At 36.0% G+C, this 23,214-nt stretch overlaps 1 protein-coding gene across 5 annotated transcripts in view; it reads right to left on the reverse strand.

Annotated features, from left to right (window-relative positions):
• The window catches only part of FCHSD2 (FCH and double SH3 domains 2), a 244,156-nt gene that overhangs the window by 38,361 nt on the left and 182,581 nt on the right, over positions 1-23,214 (reverse strand). For all 5 annotated transcript variants that reach the window (XR_015142154.1, XM_086340652.1, XM_086340649.1 and 2 more), the window contains exons 10-12: positions 18,613-18,708; positions 6,521-6,637; positions 3,352-3,456 (exon numbers count right to left, since the gene is read on the reverse strand). Coding sequence is in view for 4 of the 5 variants with exons in the window: in XM_086340652.1 (XP_086196778.1) it covers positions 3,352-3,456; positions 6,521-6,637; positions 18,613-18,708 (318 nt within the window). In the remaining variant the exon portion in view is untranslated. The remainder of the gene's footprint in view (positions 1-3,351; positions 3,457-6,520; positions 6,638-18,612; positions 18,709-23,214) is intronic.

The raw sequence follows: 23,214 nt of genomic DNA on the forward strand, positions 1-23,214 counted from the left end.
ACAGAGGAGCCTGGTAGGCTATAGCCCATGGGGTCACAAAACAGTCGGACACAACTTAGTGACTAAACAACAATGAGACCTCACATTTTATGCAACTGAAGTTTGTATACTTCTCTGATAGCATTATGGCAAAGGTCTTACCATTTCCCAGTCTTTGAGTACAAAAGTGACACTGTAATTTTGAATTACTCAAGTACAAGAGAATTGTGTCCTGAAACACAAGTCATGTACAGCTTCCCGAAAGGGCATTTAAAACTCCTAGTTTCTTGAAAAGCTATCTTAAAAATGGGTATGATATGGGTGGCTCAGCAGTAAAGAATTTGCCTGCAATGCAGAACACACAGGAGACACAGGTTTTATTCCTGGGTCAGGAAGATCCCTTGGAGGAGGGCGTGGCAACCCACTCCAGTATTCTTGCCAGAAAAATCACAAGGACAGAGGAGCCTGGTGGGCTATGGTCCATAGGGTTGCAAAGAGTCGGACATGACTGATATGACTGAGCACTAGCATGTCAGATCAAGAAATGTGTATCTGTATGACAAAAGACATTTCAAAAAATTCAAATACCTAAATACCAGATTAAGAAAACTCTTTAAATTTTAATTTGAGCAGCTGTTGCCTCATTTCAGTTCTTAAACTAGGGGCTACAAAGAGTAGCACAGCTAGCAGTCATAGAGATCATAACAATGTAACAATAATTTTGTTCATCAGTTTACGTCTAGTATATTCATCAGAATCTGGCACACAGCAGACACTCATTAATTGTTTGTTAAACTAATCAAGGAGTCCATCCTGAAATTAACCAGCCAATAATTATTTAATCATTACACAACCTCTATTATACTGTTCTTTGGAAATAGCAATCTATTCTTATTCTTTAGAAAAGCACAGGCCATTTACATTTTCAATTTCTTATGACTGGAAAATTTTTTTAATCTATTACTGAGTACCATAAAGGTTTCTATTCTAATTAGCAACACTAAATAGAAACACAATATAGAAAAGATTAGATAAAGCAGATTAACCAACAAGGGAGGGTAGGATTCATGTTGTAGGAGTTAAACACCAAACATAAAGGATATAACGGATTTTTAACTAGTTTCTTCTCCCTTCTGTTTCAGTATTTATAATTAAGTAACTGTTGAATGGAAAGAGAAAATCCAATGCAAATGATATACAGGCAGAAGAAAGAAAAAGGAAATCTATTGAAACTATTACTGTCAATTCCTCTGAAGGCTCTAATGGTCCAGCCTATACAAAAATCTCATCATGACAATACTGCAAATAATCCCCTAATACTACCCTCATATTTGCCATCTAATTTAACTGGATTATTTTTTGTAACTGATAAGTGGAAATCAAGTCAGAGATCGTTTTATACAAGTGGTAGGATTAACTGCATTTCACAGATATTAAAAACAGACAATGATTCTGGCATTGTGGTTTTTAGAATATTTCATATTTCTGGTAAAAAAAAAGTTATCTTTGAGAATACAGACTTACATACTAGTATTAGGAGAGATGAGACATTCTGTTGTGTGAATCTCACTTCATATTTTAAGCTTTACAAACACAGGGCAGTTTAGCACATTCATGGAAATAACAGGTCATTCAACCTAAATGCAGACTTTGTGTGACTGATACCTACTACTGCTATTACTGGAGGGCATGGTGGAGGTAGGGTACCAGATAGTGACACTACGGATAAAGTCTGGAAATGGAAAATACAAGAGAGAACACATCCTTCAGAAAACTTCTGAGACTTGTCCTGTCAAGACTTTGAAATTGACTTCACCCAGAGTTTGGAGAAACATCAAACAAGAAAAGCTCTTCTACACAAGCCCATGTTTCTCAGACTAGGCAAGAGCCTGCCAATGTACTTGGCCAGCACTCTAGGGCAGCTGTTTAGCCATGACCTTGAATTCAGTGAGGAAAAGGGCTATTTATTGTTCACTCTGCTCTCTTTACTATGGAGGCTGTGGGTCATGTGCTAGGAATAAAGGCAAGCTGGGGTTACTGGGGCTTCTACAGGCCAGGTAGACAGCAAGCCTTGTCTGGTTCAGATCACTTCCATGGGTGGTATCACAAACACACTCATATTCCCTGTCTTTGCTGATGCTGCCTTTCCGCTCACTACCAACCCCTACTCCTTGCCCCACCTCAATCACTGAAACACTTCCTCAAATCTAGAGATCTGAGAGAGTGTTTGAAAATCACTAGTTTAGATTAATGCTCAATCCAATGCAAGAAGTGCTTATACAGAATCTTCTTACACACTTACACTGCTGCACTAGATCCTGGGCAACTTATTCTGCCACTGGGCATATCTGACTGTTAGAAAGTATTTCCCAGTAGCAAGCTCAAATCTGCCTTCTTCCTACCTTCTGCTTTTAGTTCTAGCTCTGCCTCTTAAGGTTGCAGGGCACAAAACTGTGCTATCCCTTTTCCATCTGTCAATGCCCATCGTAAGTTTTACCTCTTTGTATTACCTGCCCTAATAACTTATCCCACAGCGACCCGTGTGCCCTTTGGTTTCCTTATGTGTAGACCACTACTTCTTGGCACTTATGCTTTAGAGTCTTAACTATCTTGGGCATTCTTTCAGCCTTTCTAATAAGAACGTGTTCTCACTGAGGGCTGCACACTCAGTCTTTTTTTTAAATGTCTACTTCCATATCCCTTTACTATGATGCATTGGATATGTAACTAAATACAAATGAGCAGGGGTCCTCCATGAACTGGTCTTAACCGTGATGACTTTCCTTACTTTGCACCACATTTTCTTACAAAAATCTTCTATCCTAATCAAATCCAACTGCCAACTATATCCTATATCTTTCTCCTTTGCAAATAACTTTTCTTTCCATCTCAACTTGTCCCTCTCTAGGTCACAGAATATTAGTGTATGGTACACGAACTTCTGAACACTACACATAATATGTGTATTTTTCTGTGGTAGAGAGGGTTTTATACTGTCATATAATCCTCAAAGGATTCCATGACTCCCCGAAAGATTAAAATGCTTTAACTTTTTTTTTTTGCCTTGTCTGCTTAATCAACTCTTGGCACTAAATTTACATGGATCAGTTTCTGTACTATTAATCTTTATTGTGGCCTAATTCTTTTGCTATTTAATATTTCATGATTGTAAACCCTTCATAGTGGGCTTAGTGTATTTTTGTTATGTGTACTACCCTGTATGAAACAGACATATAAAAATAATACTCTGGACACAGATGGTGAATCATCCTTCAAATCAGTCAGTGTATAGAGACTGGATTCTAAAGGTCCACATCGCGGCTGTGACACTGCTGGAGCTGGGCTAAACGCCACAACTAGCTCCCACCTCACCTCTGCTTTACGGATATTTTCTTTAGCTTCATCTATTTTCTGTTCCAACTCTGCTCGGTTTTGTTCTGATACTGAAACTCCATGGCATTCCAGATCATCTAGAACCTATTAAAGAAAATAGGAAAATGATAATTGTTTTCTATTTTTCTCTTATTAAATGACTAGAACGTCTAGATAATTTTAAAGACTTTAGTGACAAGTTTCCATGACTCCCTTTTTAACCTTTGTTTCCATTTATTTATTTTAAAAAATTTTTAAAAAGCTCTGAAGTAATTACAGACTTACAAGAAGTTGCAAAAGTAGGACAGAGAGTCTCTTCACCCAGATTCCCCAACAGTAAAAACCTGTCTAACTACTGTATAAGATAAAATCCAGGAAACTGACATTGGCACAATCTATAAATCTTATTTGAATTGCATTTTTTTTATATGCACACCTTTAACTTAAAAATGACATGAATATAAAGCACTGCTTCCAAACAACAACTAATACAAAATGGCAGAAAGTCTATTGTAGCTTCATACCCTACCAGGTGTTCCCTACTTCAAGATAACCACTGTCCCATCAATTTACTTGCATTTTATCAAACCGTTTATTACATATTTCCTATAAACTTTGCCCAGTTTTAAAAAATAATAAGATCTATCAAATGTGTCTAAGAAACCTTTGTGTGTTTGTACAAATAGACATCATCCTCTAATCCACTGATTCAATAATTCAACTGTATCATACTTCATTTGCTCTTACTTTACTGCCATTTGAGTTTTCAAATTTCTCAATATTATAAATATTACTGTACTAACTACCTGGGCTTCCCAGGTGGCTCAGTGGTAAGGAATCTGCCTATAACATAGGAGATGCAGGTTTAATCCCTGGGTCAGGAAGATTCCCTGGAGAAGGAAATGGCAACCTACTCCAGTATTCTTGCCTGAAAAATCTCATGAACAAAGGATACTGGCAGGCTACTGTGCACGAGGTCACGAAAGAGTCAGACAAGACTTTGCAACTAAACAAAAACAACAACAACCTAGTCAATGACTCTTTGAACACATGAGGATATTTATCTAAGGCAAAAACATAAAAGTAGAAATTGTACATTTTTATAGACATTGCCAAATTGCTCACAAGAGGCTGTACCTATTTTTCTAGTAGTGTGTAAGAGCACATTTCTCCACATTTCACCAACACTGGATACCATCAATCTTTGAAATTTTAAAAAGATTATCTCATTGTTTCAATTTTTGTTTCTCTGTAATAGAGCATCATTTCATATCCTCTATTCATTTTTCTAATTTTTTAATTATTATTTAAATATATTTCCTTCTAGATATGAGTCCTTTTTCTGTTATTTATGTCATAAATATTTCCTCCCATTTTATTGCCTTTCTCTTAACTTTCAGAAAACCTGTTGTTTTACAGAAAGTTTTAGCTTTTATGTAGTCACATTCATCAATCATCTTACTGTATAGGTTCTGGGTTTTGTGTCTTACTTAAGAAACCATTTGTAATATGCCAAAAATATTCTTATTCTTTTTTTTTTTAGTTTTCAGTAGTCTTGTGTCTAGCACTCAGGTCTTTAATTCTTTTGAAATTTACCTTGCATACGGCAGAAGGGAGAAATCTAACTTTATATATTTTTCCAAATACACAAATAATTGCTATAATGCCATTTCCTGAGTAAATCCTTTACTCAAAGATTTGAAATGCCATTAACAAGTTTTTATTATGAAATATTTAAATACACTCAATAGACTAGTGTATTTTAAATACACTAAAATACAAAAATAGACTAGTATGATGAATTATTAAATATTAATCTCCAAGATTCAACAGTTAATGAAACTTCTCCACATTTGTTTTACCCATTCTTTATTTTTCTGTGCTAATGAAAAGCATTTTAAAGCAAATTCTAGACATCTTGTCATTTCATTCCTACATGCTTTAGTAAAAGTCTCTAAAAACTTAAAAAAAATACAACCATAATACTATTATCAGACTTCACAATAATCCCTTGGTCACCTTAATATACTGTGCATCATTAAAATTCCCTGCTTGTCGAAAAACGACTTTTTATAGTGTTTTTTCGAATCAATATCTAAAGGTCCATACATACACAGATCATTTTCTTTGATACATTTGTTAACTTCTGTATGATACTACAGCTTTAAAACTACAAATATCTCATTATTATTATTACTGGCTATTGCTGTTTTGCTGTTTAGTCATTAAGTTGTGTCAGATTCTTTTGCGACCCCATGGCTATAGACCGCTAGGCTCCTCTGTCCATGGGATTTCCTAGGCAAGAATACTGGAGTGGGTTGCCATGCCCTCCTCCAGAGGATCGTCCCAAGTCAGGAATCGAATCTGTTTCTCCTGCTAGGTAGGCAGATATCAGACATGTTTTAGGATCAGATGAAGTTCCTTTGAAAATATTTTTAAAGTTTCACTGAGATTTCACTGAAATTACAAATAAATCTAATTACAAATTTTTTTTTTTAAGTCAGAGAAAGACAAATACTATATGTTAGCACTTATATGTGGAATCTAAAATATAAAACAAACTAGTGAAAATAACAAAAAAGAAACAGATTCACAGATATAGAGAACAAACTAGTGGTTACCAGTGGAAAGAGAGAATGAGGTAGGGGCAAAATAGGGGCAGGGGATTAAGAGGTATAAACATGCATAAAGTTAAGAAGCTATAGGAATATATTGTACAGGTATTTAGTAGATAGTGGAAAACATTGCTGAGTGTTCAATTATAGGAAAAATATATATCAGATATTTTTCACACAATAAAATTCAACTCCTTAAACTGGTTTGATGTTTGACTTAAGTTAGATATAACCTCGGAGAAGGCAATGGCACCCCACTTCAGTACTCTTGCCTGGAAAATCCCATGGATGGAGGAGTCTGGTAGGCTGTAGTCCATGGGGTAGCTAAGAGTCAGACACTACTGAGCAACTTCCCTTTCACTTTTCACTTTCATGCATTGGAGAAGGAAATGGCAACCCACTTCAGTGTTCTTGCCTGGAGAATCCCAGGGACGGGCAAGCCTGGTGGGCTTCCGTCTATGGGGTTGCACAGAGTCGGACACAACTGAAGCAGCTTAACAGCAGCAGCAGATATAACCTACTTAAAGTTAGATGTAACCTACTATTGCACTTACCCGTTGTTGGTGAACAATAGTTTTGTGCTCCCGTGCCACACGTGTGGCCCATTTCCGAGCCTCTTTGTTTAAACTGTGCTCTTCTGTGGTCCCTGTTTCTGATTCTAGCTGTCGGCTCTACAACACAAGAGAGAACAGAGGGAAAAGTACTGTTATCCTTGTTGAAATCACTACCATTTTGTAGGTAGACCAGAGGGCCTTCATTTAATCAGCACTCAAAACAGGAGGCATGCTCCACTACTGTGGAAAGCAATGTCTCATGTCATAGGAGATTAGCAGAAGACAAAGAGGATGGTATAAAAATCATAAATGACCACAGATTTTTGTCTTCCACTGCTGAACATTAAAGCTTCATCTCTAATACTGTAGCTTGACCCATTTTGGGTGTGAAGAAAACTAAGCTAAGCAAAAAAGTATTCATGCCAACTTACTATGACACTAAAATAGCTGCATAGACAAAACAGAAACAATTTAATAATTTCAATGGGATTAAAGCAGGAATCATTGGATAGAAGTGAAAAGAAAAAAAATAAAACAATACAATAATAGCAACACAACCTAACCATCCTCAAAAATACTGGGCTTTAGTTACAGGTCCATCACCAACTTACCACCAAACCTCAAGCTAGCTTTTGTCCTTCTTCTGGGCTTTACTTGTCATCTCAAAGATAGGGATGCTAGAGCAAATGATCACAAAGAACAAACTGCAAAATCTAACTAAACAACAGTTAATAGTTAACTCCTATTATGCAAGGTACTGTGGCAAGTGCTTCATGTAACTTTTATAATAATTTTATGAAATGGGTCACATGGTCATTTTATAGAAAAGGAAACTGAGGCTCAGAGATGTTAAATAAAATTTCCAGTGTCTACCAGATAGTAAATGTTACAACTTCTGATTCCAGAACTAGAGCTCTTAATCATTAAACTGTTTTAACTTCTTCTAAAGAATGAAGAATTCATAAAAAAACAATCTTTATTAAAATTGGATTAAAAATTTAATATTTTGGGGGGGGACTGTAGGCAAGGTTGAAAAACTTTTTCTCTATGCAGACATTTCAGCTAAAGCTAGATTATATAATGATAAAAGAATTGAAACATATCTAAATCTAACCAACTTTACATTTACATTTTATACTGATTCATTCTTTGGGCTATTAGGGAATTATATTTGGTTTGCAAAAGGATCTAGGCATTTAAATTCATCTCTGTACTCAGAAGCCAAGGTTTAAAATGTTAAACCCTGAATGCAGAATGGAAATGTAATCTATAGGATGTATGGTAGAAAGGTATACTCTGAAAAGCTCAGGTACAGATTTTTGAGCCAGAAAGATCCAGTTTTAATCTTCTCTATGCCATTTACTAGCTTTATGATCTTTTGGGTTGTTAGTTAATCTGCGTTTTAGTTACAGTTGAAATTGGTGAAAATGCCATCTATCTCAAAGGGGTTATTTAGGACAAAATGAGGTCATATTTTAAACATTTTCTTATAGCATATGTGTAAGTATCCAATAGATGGTAATTGCTAAAGACCCAAAAGAAAATTACTTGAAACAAAAAAATTAGCATTATTGCTAATAAAAAACCCCAAATAATTCCCAAGTTCCTGATAGCCCAAATAATGAGTCAAAAACAAGGTGATATAATGAAAGATTGAGATCCAAAAAGAATAAAACTGTAGAGCACAGAGTAGATGAGAAAGGAGGCAGCTAACACAGAACTTTAATTTTTATTACTGAGGCACATTGTAGGAACTGGTAAACTGGTCTAAAATGTGTCTTGGCTGCATGGCCAACTTGCCTACACAGAATCTGTACCTTTTTACTGAGTATTATCTGTGCTTGAAAGCTGTGCTTTTTTTCCCTCATTCCCTATGGGTTTACTATTACTCAGAATGGAGTGCCGATGATCAGGACAGATCACAAATACCACTGACTGGGAGATGTGATTTTGGGAACTTCTGGGCAAGGAATGACATGTAACAAAAATTCAAGTAGATTGATTGCTTTCATGAATTCTGACATCAAGCCATGGAAAAACATGGCTAACTATAATACAGTTCTAGACAAATGAGAATTCCTTATAAGGAAAACACAGGCCAGGGTACTAAACAATACATAAAGAAATGTTCTAATGCCACTCCCACAAATAAAGGTCAACATAAATGAGAATCTAGTAAAGATCACTACCTTTTTAAGATGGTAGTATCAGTAGTGGTTGATTCCAGGAAAGGATCTGTTAGTGACTGCTTCTTTTTAAAATGGTGGCTAATTTAATCTTTAGTTCATACTTTTAATACTTTTCCTCTATTTCTTAAAAATATGTTAAAATATATAAAAGAACAGTAACATACATAGGCTATTCAGAAATAATTTAAAAAACACTGTTATTTTCCTAAAGCAGAATATGAGACTAAAAATTAAATACCACACAACACAGTAGATTAGCTCTGGAAAAGTTCACTTATTTAACTTGATTATTTTATAACAATTCTCTGCATAATAGACAAAAATAGTTCAAATTACAAACTGAAGAGAAATGCTATAAAAGGAATTTCCTATCAACTTTTAAATGTAGGTTAGGTAGTTTATTAGTCTGTCAGTTTGGATTATTTGATAACTCAGGTCAACTCACATGATTCTTGAAATTTTTGGAAACATCAGATTTCAGAAATCATACAAGCTTTAATAAAACATTCCAGAAGCAGACAGATCTTTCCCTGGAAAATAAATGTCAATCCAAACACAAGCCTATGCTTTTGAGTACTCTTCTTTCTGGTTGGAATAACTACCCTATCTTTTTTGGTCCACAGACAAATTCCCAGTTATTTTTCAAATCTCAGTTCAAGTCCACGTTCTCTGCAAAATCTTCCCTGATATTCCCAGACAGACTCAGGGATTCCTTCAGTTTAGACATATCTCCATTATATTAATTTATTCATTTGTAAGACATCTACTATGTGGCTGCTGTCAGGCTAACATAACGTTATACTGTGACTACTGTACATAAGTTTCTTCCTGTTTGTCTTCAGGCAATATGAGGCCCTAAAGGATTCATTCCTGGCATGTAGCACCATGCCTAACAGTACACAGAATGCCCTCAGTAAAGGCTGGTTAACAAATACAACCTAAAGTGAGGGCCAGGCCACCAGGTTACTAGTATGGTGCCTTCAGAAGTGATGAGAATAACATACTGAATTGGAATCAGTTTCTAATGGATAAAGGAAAGTATTTTGTGTGGAGAAGAACAGGATGAACAGAGGAGAAAGAGGACTAATAGTAAATTAATGCCGTGCATTTTAATCCAGATTCTCAAAGCTCATTTTAGGACTGAGATCCCTCTGCTCTTGTAAAATAAAAGATCTCTTTTTTCATGTTTAAATTCTCACTACAAAATCCATTCAAAATGGATGGCTAAGGAAGGAATTTTTTTTTTTTGATTCCCCAACTTAAGGAATCTTTATACATTTTATTTTATGAAATTTATTTGTTCTTTAAAAAGTAGCCATTGAATATGAAGTGCATTCACTCCTCAAAGAGGCCTGGGTATGTCACTCTGGCTCATATACTTAACTTCCTCTCTGGGCCGCAGCTTTCTCAACTGAAAATCTAGACATCTCTAGATGAGATGAAATCCCAGATCCTTACCAGTGCTGCAATTAAGAGAACAGGCTCACGCATTGGCTGTAATCAGAGGGAACAGTGTGTTTCTCTGTGTAAGAGACCCAGAAATTATGCTATTCTATTGCTACTGTTCTCTGCTCCAAATTTCTTCTTAGCATTATCTGAGATGATAGTCTCAAGAGCAGAAGGGCCTTTGTAAAGATTATTAAAATATTCTAAAAACCTATAAATTTACTTGGAATTTTTAATTCATGACATAATTTTAGGATGTATTGGAGATGAAAATCATAAAGACAAACCATGGAAGGTGCAGGATGTCAAATTTCTAAGATGGTTAGGGAGTACAGATAATGCAGATATTAAATATCCATGATGCACTATTGACTGAGAAAAAAATAGCTTAAATTCAAGTCTATTAATAATCTACTTATAAAAAAATCTACTTATAAAAAGTTGTGTGTCCATTATCTAGGTAAGTATATATCTGCAGAGAAATGTTCAGAAGGATATTGGCCAAAATGTTACCTGTGGTTACCTCTGAATAGTGAGGGTTTAGGTGAAAAAATTTTTAATGCTTTTTTATAATTAGAAAACTATACAGCTATTTTAATTTTTAAAAGGGTATCATTTATTGAATATTTAAGCTCTGTGCTTAAATGTGTGTTTTACATACATTTAGATCTCAAAACAATACTGATAGAGACTATTCTCAATTTATAGGTGTGGAAATCTAGGCTCAAAAAAGATATATGTCTCTCTAAAGCCTTTTAGCCAGTAAGAGCTAGATCCAGAGTTTGTGTTGAGACTTCTTGAGATTCCTGCTATCTTTTTATGACCACAGAGAGAGACAGAGAAAGTCACTCAGTCGTGTCAGATTCTTTGCGACCCCATGGACTATACAGTCCATGGAATTTTCCAGGTCAGAATAGTGGAGTGGGTAGTCTTTCCCTTTTCCAGAGGATATTCCCAACCCAGGAATCAAACCCAGGTCTCCCTCATTGCAGGCAGATTCTTTGCCAGCTGAGCCACAAGGGAAGCCCATACTTATATGACCATACTGTCTATTAATTGTTCTATTTATCTAACACTGCTAACATAGAGAGAGTAATACTGAAAAAGACATTGCTAAAATACAAATTTCTTTTCAATGAAATTTTGGCTAAGCTTTTACTGAATGCTAAGACATCTTTAGGCTTAAACTAATATGTCAAGGATATTGGAAAGTGTGGGACTTCCCTGGTGGTCCAGTGGCTAGGACTTCACACTTACACTGCAGGAACACAAGTTCCATCTCTGGATGGAAACTAAGATCCTGTAAGCTGCACAGTGTAGCCAAAAAAAAAAAAAAAGAAGAAGAAGATATTTTTTGATGTAATGTTGTTTTTAAAAAAACAAAAGTCAAACCATTTCAAGAGTTTAGGAAGGCTTTCAGAGCCTAGCAATGTTACTTTCAAAAATCACCAATCCAAAAAAAAAAAAAAAAAATCACCCATCTTTTTAGAAAGTAATATTAAAATAAAGTCTTTTCAAAATTTATAGTTATTAAATAACTTTAAAGAACTACACTACAAAAAAAAATTTTTTGGGGGGGGTGGCTGCTCCTGTGGCTTGCGGGATCTTAATTCCCTGACCAGGGATTGAATGTAGGCCCTCAGCAGTAAAAGCAGGAGTCCTAACCAGTGGTCTGCCAGGGAATTCCCTTTCTGAATTTCCTTTCTGTCCTAAGGCTGAAGAACTTAAGACAGTCCTCTCTGAACACCTGACAGTAGACACTGCTGATTCTAGAAAGGGACACTCATGTCTATAATCAGAATCTTTCCATTTGGATATTATTGCCAGTATATGTACAGGAGGATGGTATCTATCTATTCATCAGGAGTATTTTCCATAAATTCTCTACCACAATGTGTTCATGTTGATGCTGCTGCTGCTGCTAAGTCACTTCAGTCGTGTCCAACTCTGTGCAACCCCAGAGACAGCAGCCCACCAGGCTCCCCCATCCCTGGGATTCTCCAGGCAAGAACACTGGAGTGGGTTGCCATTTCCTTCTCCAATGCATGAAAGTGAAAAGTGAAAGGGAAGTCGCTCAGTCGTGTCCGACTCTTAGCGACCCCATGGACTGCAGCCTACCAGGCTCCTCCAGCCATGAGATTTTCCAGGCAAGAGTACTGGAGTGGGGTGCCATCGCCTTCTCTGATGAGTCAATGCTAAATGTAATGTAAGATTCCCATCAACAGCAAGAGCCACTTGTAACAGTGAGAATTTTCAGGTAAATGCTTTGCATGATATATTGATCACATATAGATGTTTTTATAGACAAGGGCATTTAAAATATATTTATTTATTTGGCTGTGTTGGGTCTTAGTTGAGGCACATGGGATCTTTTAGTTGCGGCATGGTAGATCTAGTTCTCTGACTAGGGATGGAACCCAGGTCCCTTGCAGTGGGAGCACTAAGTCTTAGCCAATAGACCACCAGGGAAGTCCAGACAAGGACATTTTTGCTAATACTTATTTTTAAATAGATGCAAAAATTGCCCCACTTAAGTGAAACTTTAATATGCAAAATTCTAATTACAGCAAGCGGTTGTCTTATTTAATATAACTGTTAACCTATAGAAGGTGGAATTAAATGTCAGAAGTAGCATTTTAAATAATAGGAAAAGATCATATATTGGAAATTAATTGTCAGCTCTTTTCTTTTTTTCATCGTTTCTGTGAAGATTTTATTATTTGTAGTTCAGAGAAGGTAAACAGGAAAGGGTCCTCTCATCCCCACCAGGAAGTTCGAGGGAAATGTTCCCTTAAGGTTTTCCTGCTTGTGTGTGTGCTGTGTGTGCAGCTGCTTCAGCCATGTCTGACTCTTTGTGACCCCATGAACTGTGGCCTGACACGCTCCTTTGTCCATGGGATTTATCAGGCAAGAATACTGGAGTGATTTGCCATTTCCTACTCCGGGGGCTCTTCCCTACCCAGGAATTGAATCCGTATCTCCTGCGTTGCAGGCGGATTTTTTACCACTGAACCACTGCCTGCTTGTATAGATCATACTTATCTAAGTTTTGTGGACATGCATGTTTCTTGTATTCTTTCCCAGGTTAATTTTGTCCTTTGTCACAAGATGTGAGGAAATGCTCCCTAAGTGTACACAACACTAGTTCTGATAATGGAAGGGAGACACACTGAGATGTATGTAGGGCAGAGAGGTGCTGAGCAGAGCAAGTCATGTACTTTTAAGAGGAATAAGAATGGACAGTAACTATTAGCTACTTTTTATTCCAGACATATTGCCTCTTAGCCTTAAAAACTGCTGAGAGGTTGGTGAGTTATCCTTTGTAGAATAAAACAGGAGAGAAAATCCCAAGGAACTTCCAGTGATCAACTCAGTAAGGGAGTTGAAAACTGGAGGCCATGACTACAAAGTGTTATTATATTTCATTATCTTGGTAATGTCTTCTATATTTTATATTTAAGTATTTCCCATAGTAATTTGTGGCACAACCTAAAAAAAAAAAAAAGAAAAGAAACATGCTTGTCTTGAGGATAGGAGAAAAAAGGCTGTTAACATTTATTTTCTATCTACTATGTGCCAGGCATTGAGTCAAATCTAATTTTCAAACTCAATAAAGTACAGTCATTTCATATAAGGAAGCTGAATCACAGAGGTTAAATATATATAAATATGTAAATAAATACAGCCAGCACATAGCATAGCTAGGATTTGACTCCAAAGCCCATGATTTCTCATTGTACAACACCTGCATGAATCTCTAACACAAAGTTATCACCCATGTGACAGCTGAATGACTTTAAACACAGAGATTCTGATAAATGTACTTGTAAAATCTCTCTCACAGAATTTACATTTATCCTTATTTTTTTGGGGGGGAATTTTAGGGTACATTTCATATCCTTCTTAGAACAATCTTATACTAAAAACTTTCATTTAAGTGAAGAAAGATGAACTTTATTATTTCTAGAAAGATTTTTGCCTTTCAGGTCATCTGATACCAGGAGATACAAAGAAGGGATACCTTGGAAATCAGCAATTCTATATGGAAACAGAGACATATAAATCTTTCAGTATTAACCATGAGCCAGCTACTAAATTACTACATCAGATGGAACTTGCCACTGATCACTGTCACTTATCATCATCTTAAGGTTAAACTAAGATTCCTAATTTAATTCTATGGCTGTATAGTATAGATCATTGTGACTTTAGAAAATAATTTTGGCCAGTTCCCTTTGGTATATCACTCTAAAACATGACTTAAAATAATCATATATTAAAATAAAATGAAAAGGAATTTTGATGTACTAGCAGATAAAAAAAGATTAAGCCAAACAAAACAAAACAAAACAAAACACCAAAAAACAAAAAACAAGAAATGTAATACTTTCAACCCTTAACTAAATCCCAGTGGTTAATATTGTGACTGTTTTCAACTGTACATTTTTTGCTTTTGTAGGGAAAATATTGGAATCTGAAATAGTTTATATTAGAAACTTTTCAGAAGAAAATAAGTTACATTTAATCATGATGTTGACTTTAAAAGTCATATAGCTTTCCTAAATTTAACTTATCTAAATCAAATATTTATTGACTACTCTTCTCTATTTAAGGCAAGGGCATATACAAATTATATGCAATAAATATCTATTGGGTGAATAAAAATGAATGTGTTAAATCCATAAGGATTCAAAGTTCCTAACATAAATTACAAAATCCAAAGTAAAATAAAGGAACAATACTGTCCTGCAGAGGGAACTTGTTTGCAATTACCACATGGCTGTCATACGTGAAAAGGTTCCATAGTTATCATATGTAAAACTCAAACACAAAATCTGGCTGCAACCTGCATTTACAGTGTTGTTCAACTCCTTCACCATACCAAACCTACTTGCTATTTCAAATACCGTAATGCATTTTCAAGCTTTTCTGGCTCTAATACTTATTAGCTGAGTGATCTTGAGCAAATTTCTTAAACACAGCTTCCTAAACTATGAAGATTAAAAAAAGCACCTAAAATATAGGATTGTTGAGAGGATTAAATGAGTTAATTCAAGGAATTCAATTAGAAAAATGTCTAACATGAAATAAACCTTCAGTGAATGTCACTTATTATTTTTATTATTTTCAATTATTATTTTCACTTCCCAGCATGTTTTTTTTCCCAATCCTGCAGAGTAAATTTCAATTCACCTTTAAGATCTAATCCATATTAAGAAGACACACAATCTGATAAAAAAAAAAAAAACTAAAGATCTGAACAGACATTTTATCAAAGTAAATATATGAATCACTAATAAGTCATAAGAAGATATTCAATATCATCAGTCATTAGGTTAATGCATATCAAAACTGCAATGAGATTCTATTTTATATCCTCTAGGATGACTATAAGCAAAGAGACAGATGATAACAAATGGCAGTGAAGATACAAAGAAACAAAACACACATACAATGGCAGGCAGAAACACAAAATGGTAGCCACTTTGGAAAAGTCTGGCAATTTCTTAAAAAGTTAAACATAAGTTACCATACGATTGATTCAGCAACTCAAGAGTAATGAAAACATATTCATACATTAACTTGTACACAAATGTTAATATTAGCATTACTGATGATAGCCAAAAGTGGGTAATAACCTAAATTTCTATCACTGATTAACAGATAAACAATATGTAGTGTGTGGAATACTATTCAGCAATAAAAAGGAACAAACTGTCGATACATTCTAAGACAAAGATGAACCTCAAAAACTTGCTAAGTGAAAGAAGCAAGACATAAGAGACCACGTATTGTATGGTTCAATTTATATGAAATGTCTAGAGAAGGTAAACCTATCAAGAAAGAAAATAGATTAGAGGTTGCCTGCACAGGGGGATGGGAATATGGATTAACAGTAAATGGACATGAGGGATCTTACTGGGGTCATGAAAATGTTCTAAAACTTATTTGTGATGCTGGTTGTACAATTTGGTATATTTACTAAAAACCAGTGAATAATACACTTGAAATGGGTGAATTATATGATATGTAAATGTCTCTATAAATTTGTAAAAAAAAAAATTATACCACATCAGGATGCATTAACTGTACTCATCAATGGACACCAAGAGCATTCTGTCAGGTACAGCACTTGCCTGATTATATTTTACTTATTTGTGTACATGTCAGTGAACTTCTTGAGTTTGGGCTCTTCACATGTAGAAGCTATCCTCAGCATCTGTCTGCATGATTGGCACTCAGATAGATACAGTAGGAACTCAATGTCTGTTGCACTGAAATGTGCTCCAGAAGAGGATAGGAACAATAGCAATTTCAGAAACACAACAGAAGATAGTGGCAATTAGTCCTTCCTACATGCCCTACATTTACCCAACAGGAGAAGTAAATTGATGGGGCAGTGACTGGTGCTGTCCACTCTGTGACAGGCTTAGTGCTACCAACTCCAAGAGGAAACCAGAAAAGCAACGGAAACAATGGTTCCGTTCTCATATAAAAGAACAGTACTAGTCTATGCTGGGTAAAAACAATTACTTGGGATTTTATTTTTTGGGGGCAATATGAATACTTAATCTAAAACAAAACAAAAAGTATATACAACAAATTTTACAGGTAAAAACATTTTCAAAATGATTATTCTAAAACTTTCAACAGTTGACAATCTGGGATGATTTTTATAAATGTGTGAGCATTTATCGTTTTCCATTATGAAAAGATTAATTGCTCCCCAAGTGCTGAACATTTCTTCCCTGAAAACACAGTAGCATTTAGAAAGAACATTAAACTGCAATTAGGATGTCAATGTGTCATTAATTCACTGTATGACTCTGGACAACTCTCTTTTCCTTTTTAGGCTTCAGTTTCCTCTTTAATAAAGGTAAGATTAGTTCTAAGGTTCTTTCCAGCACTCCTATTGAGGAAAACTAAGATGCTTCAGACAAGATGACAAATGAGAAGCTCAATCTTTTTACTATAAATAAGAAAAGAAATCCCTAATTTATAAGGGAAAAGGAAAAGCCCCAGCTTATTCATTCAGTAGCCCCTTACACATATATTTATAACTTTCATCCCAGTACCAGGTCCCACCCTTCTTTTAACATGCAAACCCACATACCCCATCCCTCCCACCCCTGACCCATACCCCCAAATACCTCAGCTATGCTCATTCTCAGAGCACTGACAGGGGAGAACTCAATATCCACCAGCTGGGCAGCTTTTAAACTCTGCCCAGTACAGATTGCACAAGGACAGAAAACAGCATAGAGTTAGAATTGTAAGGCAAACAGGGACACAGAGCTAAGAACATTTAGCACAGCGTTTAGAAACAAAGAAGGATTCAGGGTTGTCATGGGACTTCAGATGAGTGAGATGAGTCCCTATCAGCCTCATTTTCCTGAGGAAACTGGGAAAAGGTAAAATAATCTCAAATGGGTCACAATTTTAAGTCAAGCTTGACAAACTTGTCCATACCCGGTATCCTCAGGACAATGTCTCTGAGTCGTTAAGCAAAAGCTGATAGATTAAAAAAGGCACTACTAAGGGCAAGGGTTAATAATCTAGCGGGAAATCCTGATTTCCTACATTCCTTTATATAGCCACTAACAGGGCTTTAAATTTAGTAGGAAAAGTAATGAAGACACCTCCAGCAAAGGTTTCTATTAAACTGATACCATTAAACTCTGGTATCATAAACTCCCCTGGTCTTGATTCTAAGTTTACCAGAGACTTTACCAACATAACTTAACTTCCCTCTTGGCTTACCTGCATTGAGAGAATGTGGTAGATATGTGCTTTCTTACCTTACAGAAGTAAAATACCTTTGAAAAAATGTTATTAAATTAGTATTCTGGTTCTTTTTTTTTTTTAATTACAAAATGGCTATCATTTTTCATAGAGCAAACTCAAGGATAAAAGTATATGATTAATGTTTGCTTTTTATACATTGCCATTCGTGTTACATTGGCATTTGTGTTAATACTTCCATAGCCTAAGAAATCTGAAATCTGAAAGGGCCTATAATTTTTAAACAAACCCAGTAAAATATTTGTATACACATATTCATTATTCTATTTATTAATTCCATTCTAGTTAAAAACCATTGGTTTCTTCAGAAGAGTATACATGTGAAGAATTTCATAAATAGAAAGTATAAATTTACATCTGAATTGAAAAAAATTTATTGAATATTTTTCTCTTCTTCCCTCAGTTCAGTTTTCAGATTTCCAGTAACTTGTTCTATAATTTAACCCTACTAAGTAGAAAGTTGTTAGCATAAAGATGTTGGGTGTGTCAGTCATATTTTAGAAAGGAATGTCACAGTTTCTTGGCACCCTTACAGTTTTGTTATAAAATTGAGATATACTCAGTCTTTTTTGTCTGTCTATTCCAAAGAGAATAGTTATTGAAGCACAAACATAGCTTAAAAACAAATAAAATGAAAATCTGGAATTCCCTTACAGTATCACTGTCACAAGGCTGGAACTGGAAGGGCTGGGGTTTGTGAAACACAGCATTCTCTTGTAAAAACAGCTGAAGATTATAGTCTCGTACCACCTAAAGAGAAAATAAAATATCTTTAAGGTTAAAATGTTCAATAATTGCATTTTTTAAATTTAGGGTTTTTTCTGTAGTTTTCAAAAATGATAAATCATCCAGTACTACGTGGTCAAAAAGAAATGATAATTACAATTTTTTTCATTTCATTTATTTTTAAAATTTTTATTTATTTATTTGGCTGCATCAGGTCTTAGTTGAGCATGTGGGATCCATTTCCCTGACCAGGGATTGAAAACTGGGCCTCCTGCAATGGAAGTGTGGAGCCCCAGCCACCAGGGAAGCCCTTCATTTTGGATAACAGTTGTTATCCTTGTGCCCCATTTTCTCAAGAATCTAAATATGGAAAGTACTAGGTTAGAAACTAGCCCAGATTTGGGGACTAGACAATATGTACTATTTTAAGACTGCAGAAAGATGGCTATTACACAAGATGTTATTCTTTTGAACGGGGATAGGTAGATGCAAACAGGGAAGCACATCAGTTTTTTCTAAACCAGTTCTAAAGTTTTAAAGGCCTCTTAAAGTTTGCTTTATGGAGACTGCCATCTACTAGGAAACTGCCAGATAACCTTGTACACAACACAAAACAGTATTTTTCTAGTACTTCTCGCCACATTTCTAAGGAAGTTATATCCAATTACCATCTTAAAGCATACCAAGAAGAACAGACTAGACAGTACTTTACAGAGAAGAGAAATTTTGATACACAGAAACTAGCAAAACAAATAGCACTGAAAGAGAGCCCTCTAAAAAAGAGTTCACTGCTATATTCCCTGGGAAAGAGTAGAAACCAACAACATTTGATTGTACAGAAATCCAGTTTCTTGTTTGCTACACTGCTTACCCTTGACTTGTCTTTCACCTGCTAAAGCTCATTAGACCTCTGCCAGAAGATGGGCAGAAGAAGGAAATAAAGTTTACAGCAGTCTTTGGCTATACTTTAGTAGACCTGGGAAAAGAATTCATTCAGGAGATGGAGAAAGTAGGAGGTATATTTTGTATTTTACTTACCAATACATCCCAATTCTCTATTGTTTCCCTCCCCTTCGTTCAACAACCATTTACTGAGAGAATTTACCAGGCCTAATATTAAACGCAGCAGAGAAGGGGTTATACACAGAGGAATAAATATGAATAAACAAAGTTAGTATCTTCAAGGAATTTATAATCTAGAAACTCGGACAATTAAACAGATTACACAATTAAAATACGCTAACAAAGTACATAGAAGGCACCAGGAGAGCGCAAGTGCTATTTAATTCAGACTCCGGGGTGGGGTGGAGGGAGGAGTGATTGGAAATACATGGTCAGGGAAGGCTGGCTGAATAAACATATTCTTAAAGGGAAATGTGTTTTTTCTTTTCCTGGATTCCAGCTTTAAGCTAGAATAACTGAGAAAGCTCCTGATACAGTCCTGAGACACAGCCTCACTAGTCACCATGCAGAAAAAGCTAAGAGGATCATCCTCTGGTTGCTAAACCAAAACCCTGAAGCACAACAAATACAACTTCCTTCCTTTCAAGAGGGAGGTATTAATCTTTTTAAAAATTTTAACTTTTTGGTATGGAATATTTTAAAAAGAAAACACTATAATGTGTCCCCACATACTATCAACCAACTTCCAAAACACACCAATTTTTGTTTCATCTAAAATCCACCTACCCCTTCCACCTTCTATTAAACTGAAGGAAGTCCTAGACATATTATGTTACCTATAAATATTTCAGTGTAACATCTAAAAGACAGACTTTAGAAAACGTATATTAAAATGTACAATGAACATTATAAAACAGTAACTTTAATTTTTTGTTCATATTTTTTAAAGTTTTTCACATTAGGATCACAATAAGGTTCCTACAGAGCATATGGATGATGTTGCTTAGGCTTCTTTTCATATATAGATTCTTGGGACTTCCTTGGAAATACAGTGGCTAAGAATCCATGCTACAGTGCAGAGGCTGCAGGTCTGATCCCTGATCAGGGAACTGAGATCCCACATGGCACATGGTGTGGCGCACCCTCCCCCCCAAAAAAAAATCACATATGTTTCTTCCTCCATCTCCCTCACCCACCTCACTTGCAATTTACCCGCTGAAGAAACTGAGTTTTTGTTCTGTAGTTTCCCATAGTCTGAATTTTGCTCACTCCATCCTTGTAGTGTTCTATTTCTTGTGTGTCCTGTAAGTTGATGTTTCACTGCATTCACATTTATTGTTTTATTTTTTGGCAAGGTGGTGTTTATTTCTGTGAGGAGGCTTGCCTCTGACTTGCCTCTTTTTGCCGTTAACAGCTGTAGTGGGCTGAACGAATGGTGGCTCTCCAAAAGACAGACCCCTGCCCTTGGCACTGAACATGTCAATGCTACCTCATTTGGAAAAACGTCCATTGCAGATATAATTATTATGGATTTTGAGACTAGGAAATATTCTGGATTCTGTGGTTGGTCTCTGAAAGTAATGATAAGTGATATTATAAAAGACAAACAGAAGGAAACACAGAAGAGGAGCCAGTGAGACAAGAGGCAGAGACTGGAGTGATGTGACCACAGACAAACAAAAGTCTGAAGCTATCAGAAGCTGAAAGAGGTAAGAAACCGATTATCCTCTAAAGCCTTTGGTGGGAGTGCAGCCTTGTTGACACTTTCACTTCTGACTTCTGGCTTCCAGAACTGAGAGGGAATAAATGTCAGTCATTTTAAGTCATCCCCTATGGTAATTTGTATAGTAACCCTATGCTATGCTATGTTAAGTCACTTCAGTCGTGTCCAACTCTGTGTGACCCCATAGACGGTAGCCTACCAGGCTCCCCCGTCCCTGGGATTCTTCAGGCAAGAACACTGGAGTGGGTTGCCATTTCCTTCTCCAATGCAGGAAAGTGAAAAGTGAAAGTGAAGTTGCTCAGTCGTGTCCGACTCTTAGCGACCCCATGGACTGTAGCCTACCAGGCTCCTCCGTCCATGGGATTTTCCAGGCAAGAGTACTGGAGTGGAGTGCCATTGCCTTCTCCGATAGTAACCCTAGGAAATGAATAGAACAGACCTACGATGATAAATGCCTAGACATTAGGGGCTGCAAGAACTAGAGAGTTTTCTATGTTTCTATCACTTTATCAAGGGTTCCATCATTCCTTTTTCATTTATTAGCTAGAATACTTCTATAAGAGAAACTTTCAAACTCAATTATTTAGTTACCTTGAGGCTGATTTCGTATAAGACAGGATAAACACTTGCCTCTTCCCTTGATTATCTAGTTTTCAAATTGGTCTGTTTCCCTAGTAACCTCAAATGAATGATCAATTATAGCTTTAATAAATTATTATTTATTAAAGTCATGGATTTAAAAATATTTGATTATTTCAATCTACTGCTATGATTATCAATGCTAAAATAATCCCATCTTTGGCTAACAAGATCATATCTTGAGTCCCTGGAGATGACCTAGTAGTTTTTGATAGTCTCCTTGCTTTCCATTATGACTAATTATTTAATGTTTACCTTAAATATTTTATGTCCCAGATCTAGAATCAGTGCCATTTTCCCAAGAAGCACTGTTTTGTTTTTTTATTTTTTTATTTTATTTTATTTTTTTGAATATTCTTTTTATTTTTATTTTTAAACTTTACAATATTGTATTGGTTTTGCCAAATATCGAAATGAATCCACCACAGGTATACATGTGTTCCCCATCCTGAACCCTCCTCCCTCCTCCCTCCCCATACCATCCCTCTGGGTCGTCCCAGTGCACCAGCCCCAAGCATCCAGTATCGTGCATCGAACCTGGACTGGCGACACGTTCCATATATGATATTATATGTATTTCAATGCCATTCTCCCAAATCATCCCACCCTCTCCCTCTCCCACAGAGTCCAAAAGACTGTTCTATACATCAGTGTCTCTTTTGCTGTCTCGTATACAGGGTTATTGTTACCACCTTTCTAAATTCCATATAAATGTGTTAGTATACTGTATTGGTGTTTTTCTTTCTGGCTTACTTCACTCTGTATAATAGGCTCCAGTTTCATCCACCTCATTAGAACTGATTCAAATGTATTCTTTTTAATGGCTGAGTAATACTCCATTATGTATATGTACCACAGCTTTCTTATCCATTCATCTGCTGATGGACATCTAGGTTGCTTCCATGTCCTGGCTATTATAAACAGTGCTGCGATGAACATTGGGGTACACGTGTCTCTTTCAATTCTGGTTTCCTCAGTGTGTATGCCCAGCAGTGGGATTGCTGGATCATAAGGCAGTTCTATTTCCAGTTTTTTAAGGAATCTCCACACTGGAGGAATCAACCTGCCTGACTTCAGGCTCTACTACAAAGCCACAGTCATCAAGGCAGTATGGTACTGGCACAAAGACAGAAATATAGATCAATGGAACAAAATAGAAAGCCCAGAGATAAATCCACGCACACATGGACACCTTATCTTTGACAAAGGAGGCAAGAATATACAATGGATTAAAGACAATCTCTTTAACAAGTGGTGCTGAGAAA

This window comes from Bos grunniens, chromosome 15 (genome assembly GCF_055505025.1).
Source record: "Bos grunniens cultivar Pamir isolate PY7600 chromosome 15, Bosgru_T2T1.0, whole genome shotgun sequence".
Taxonomy (NCBI): domain Eukaryota; kingdom Metazoa; phylum Chordata; class Mammalia; order Artiodactyla; family Bovidae; genus Bos; species Bos grunniens.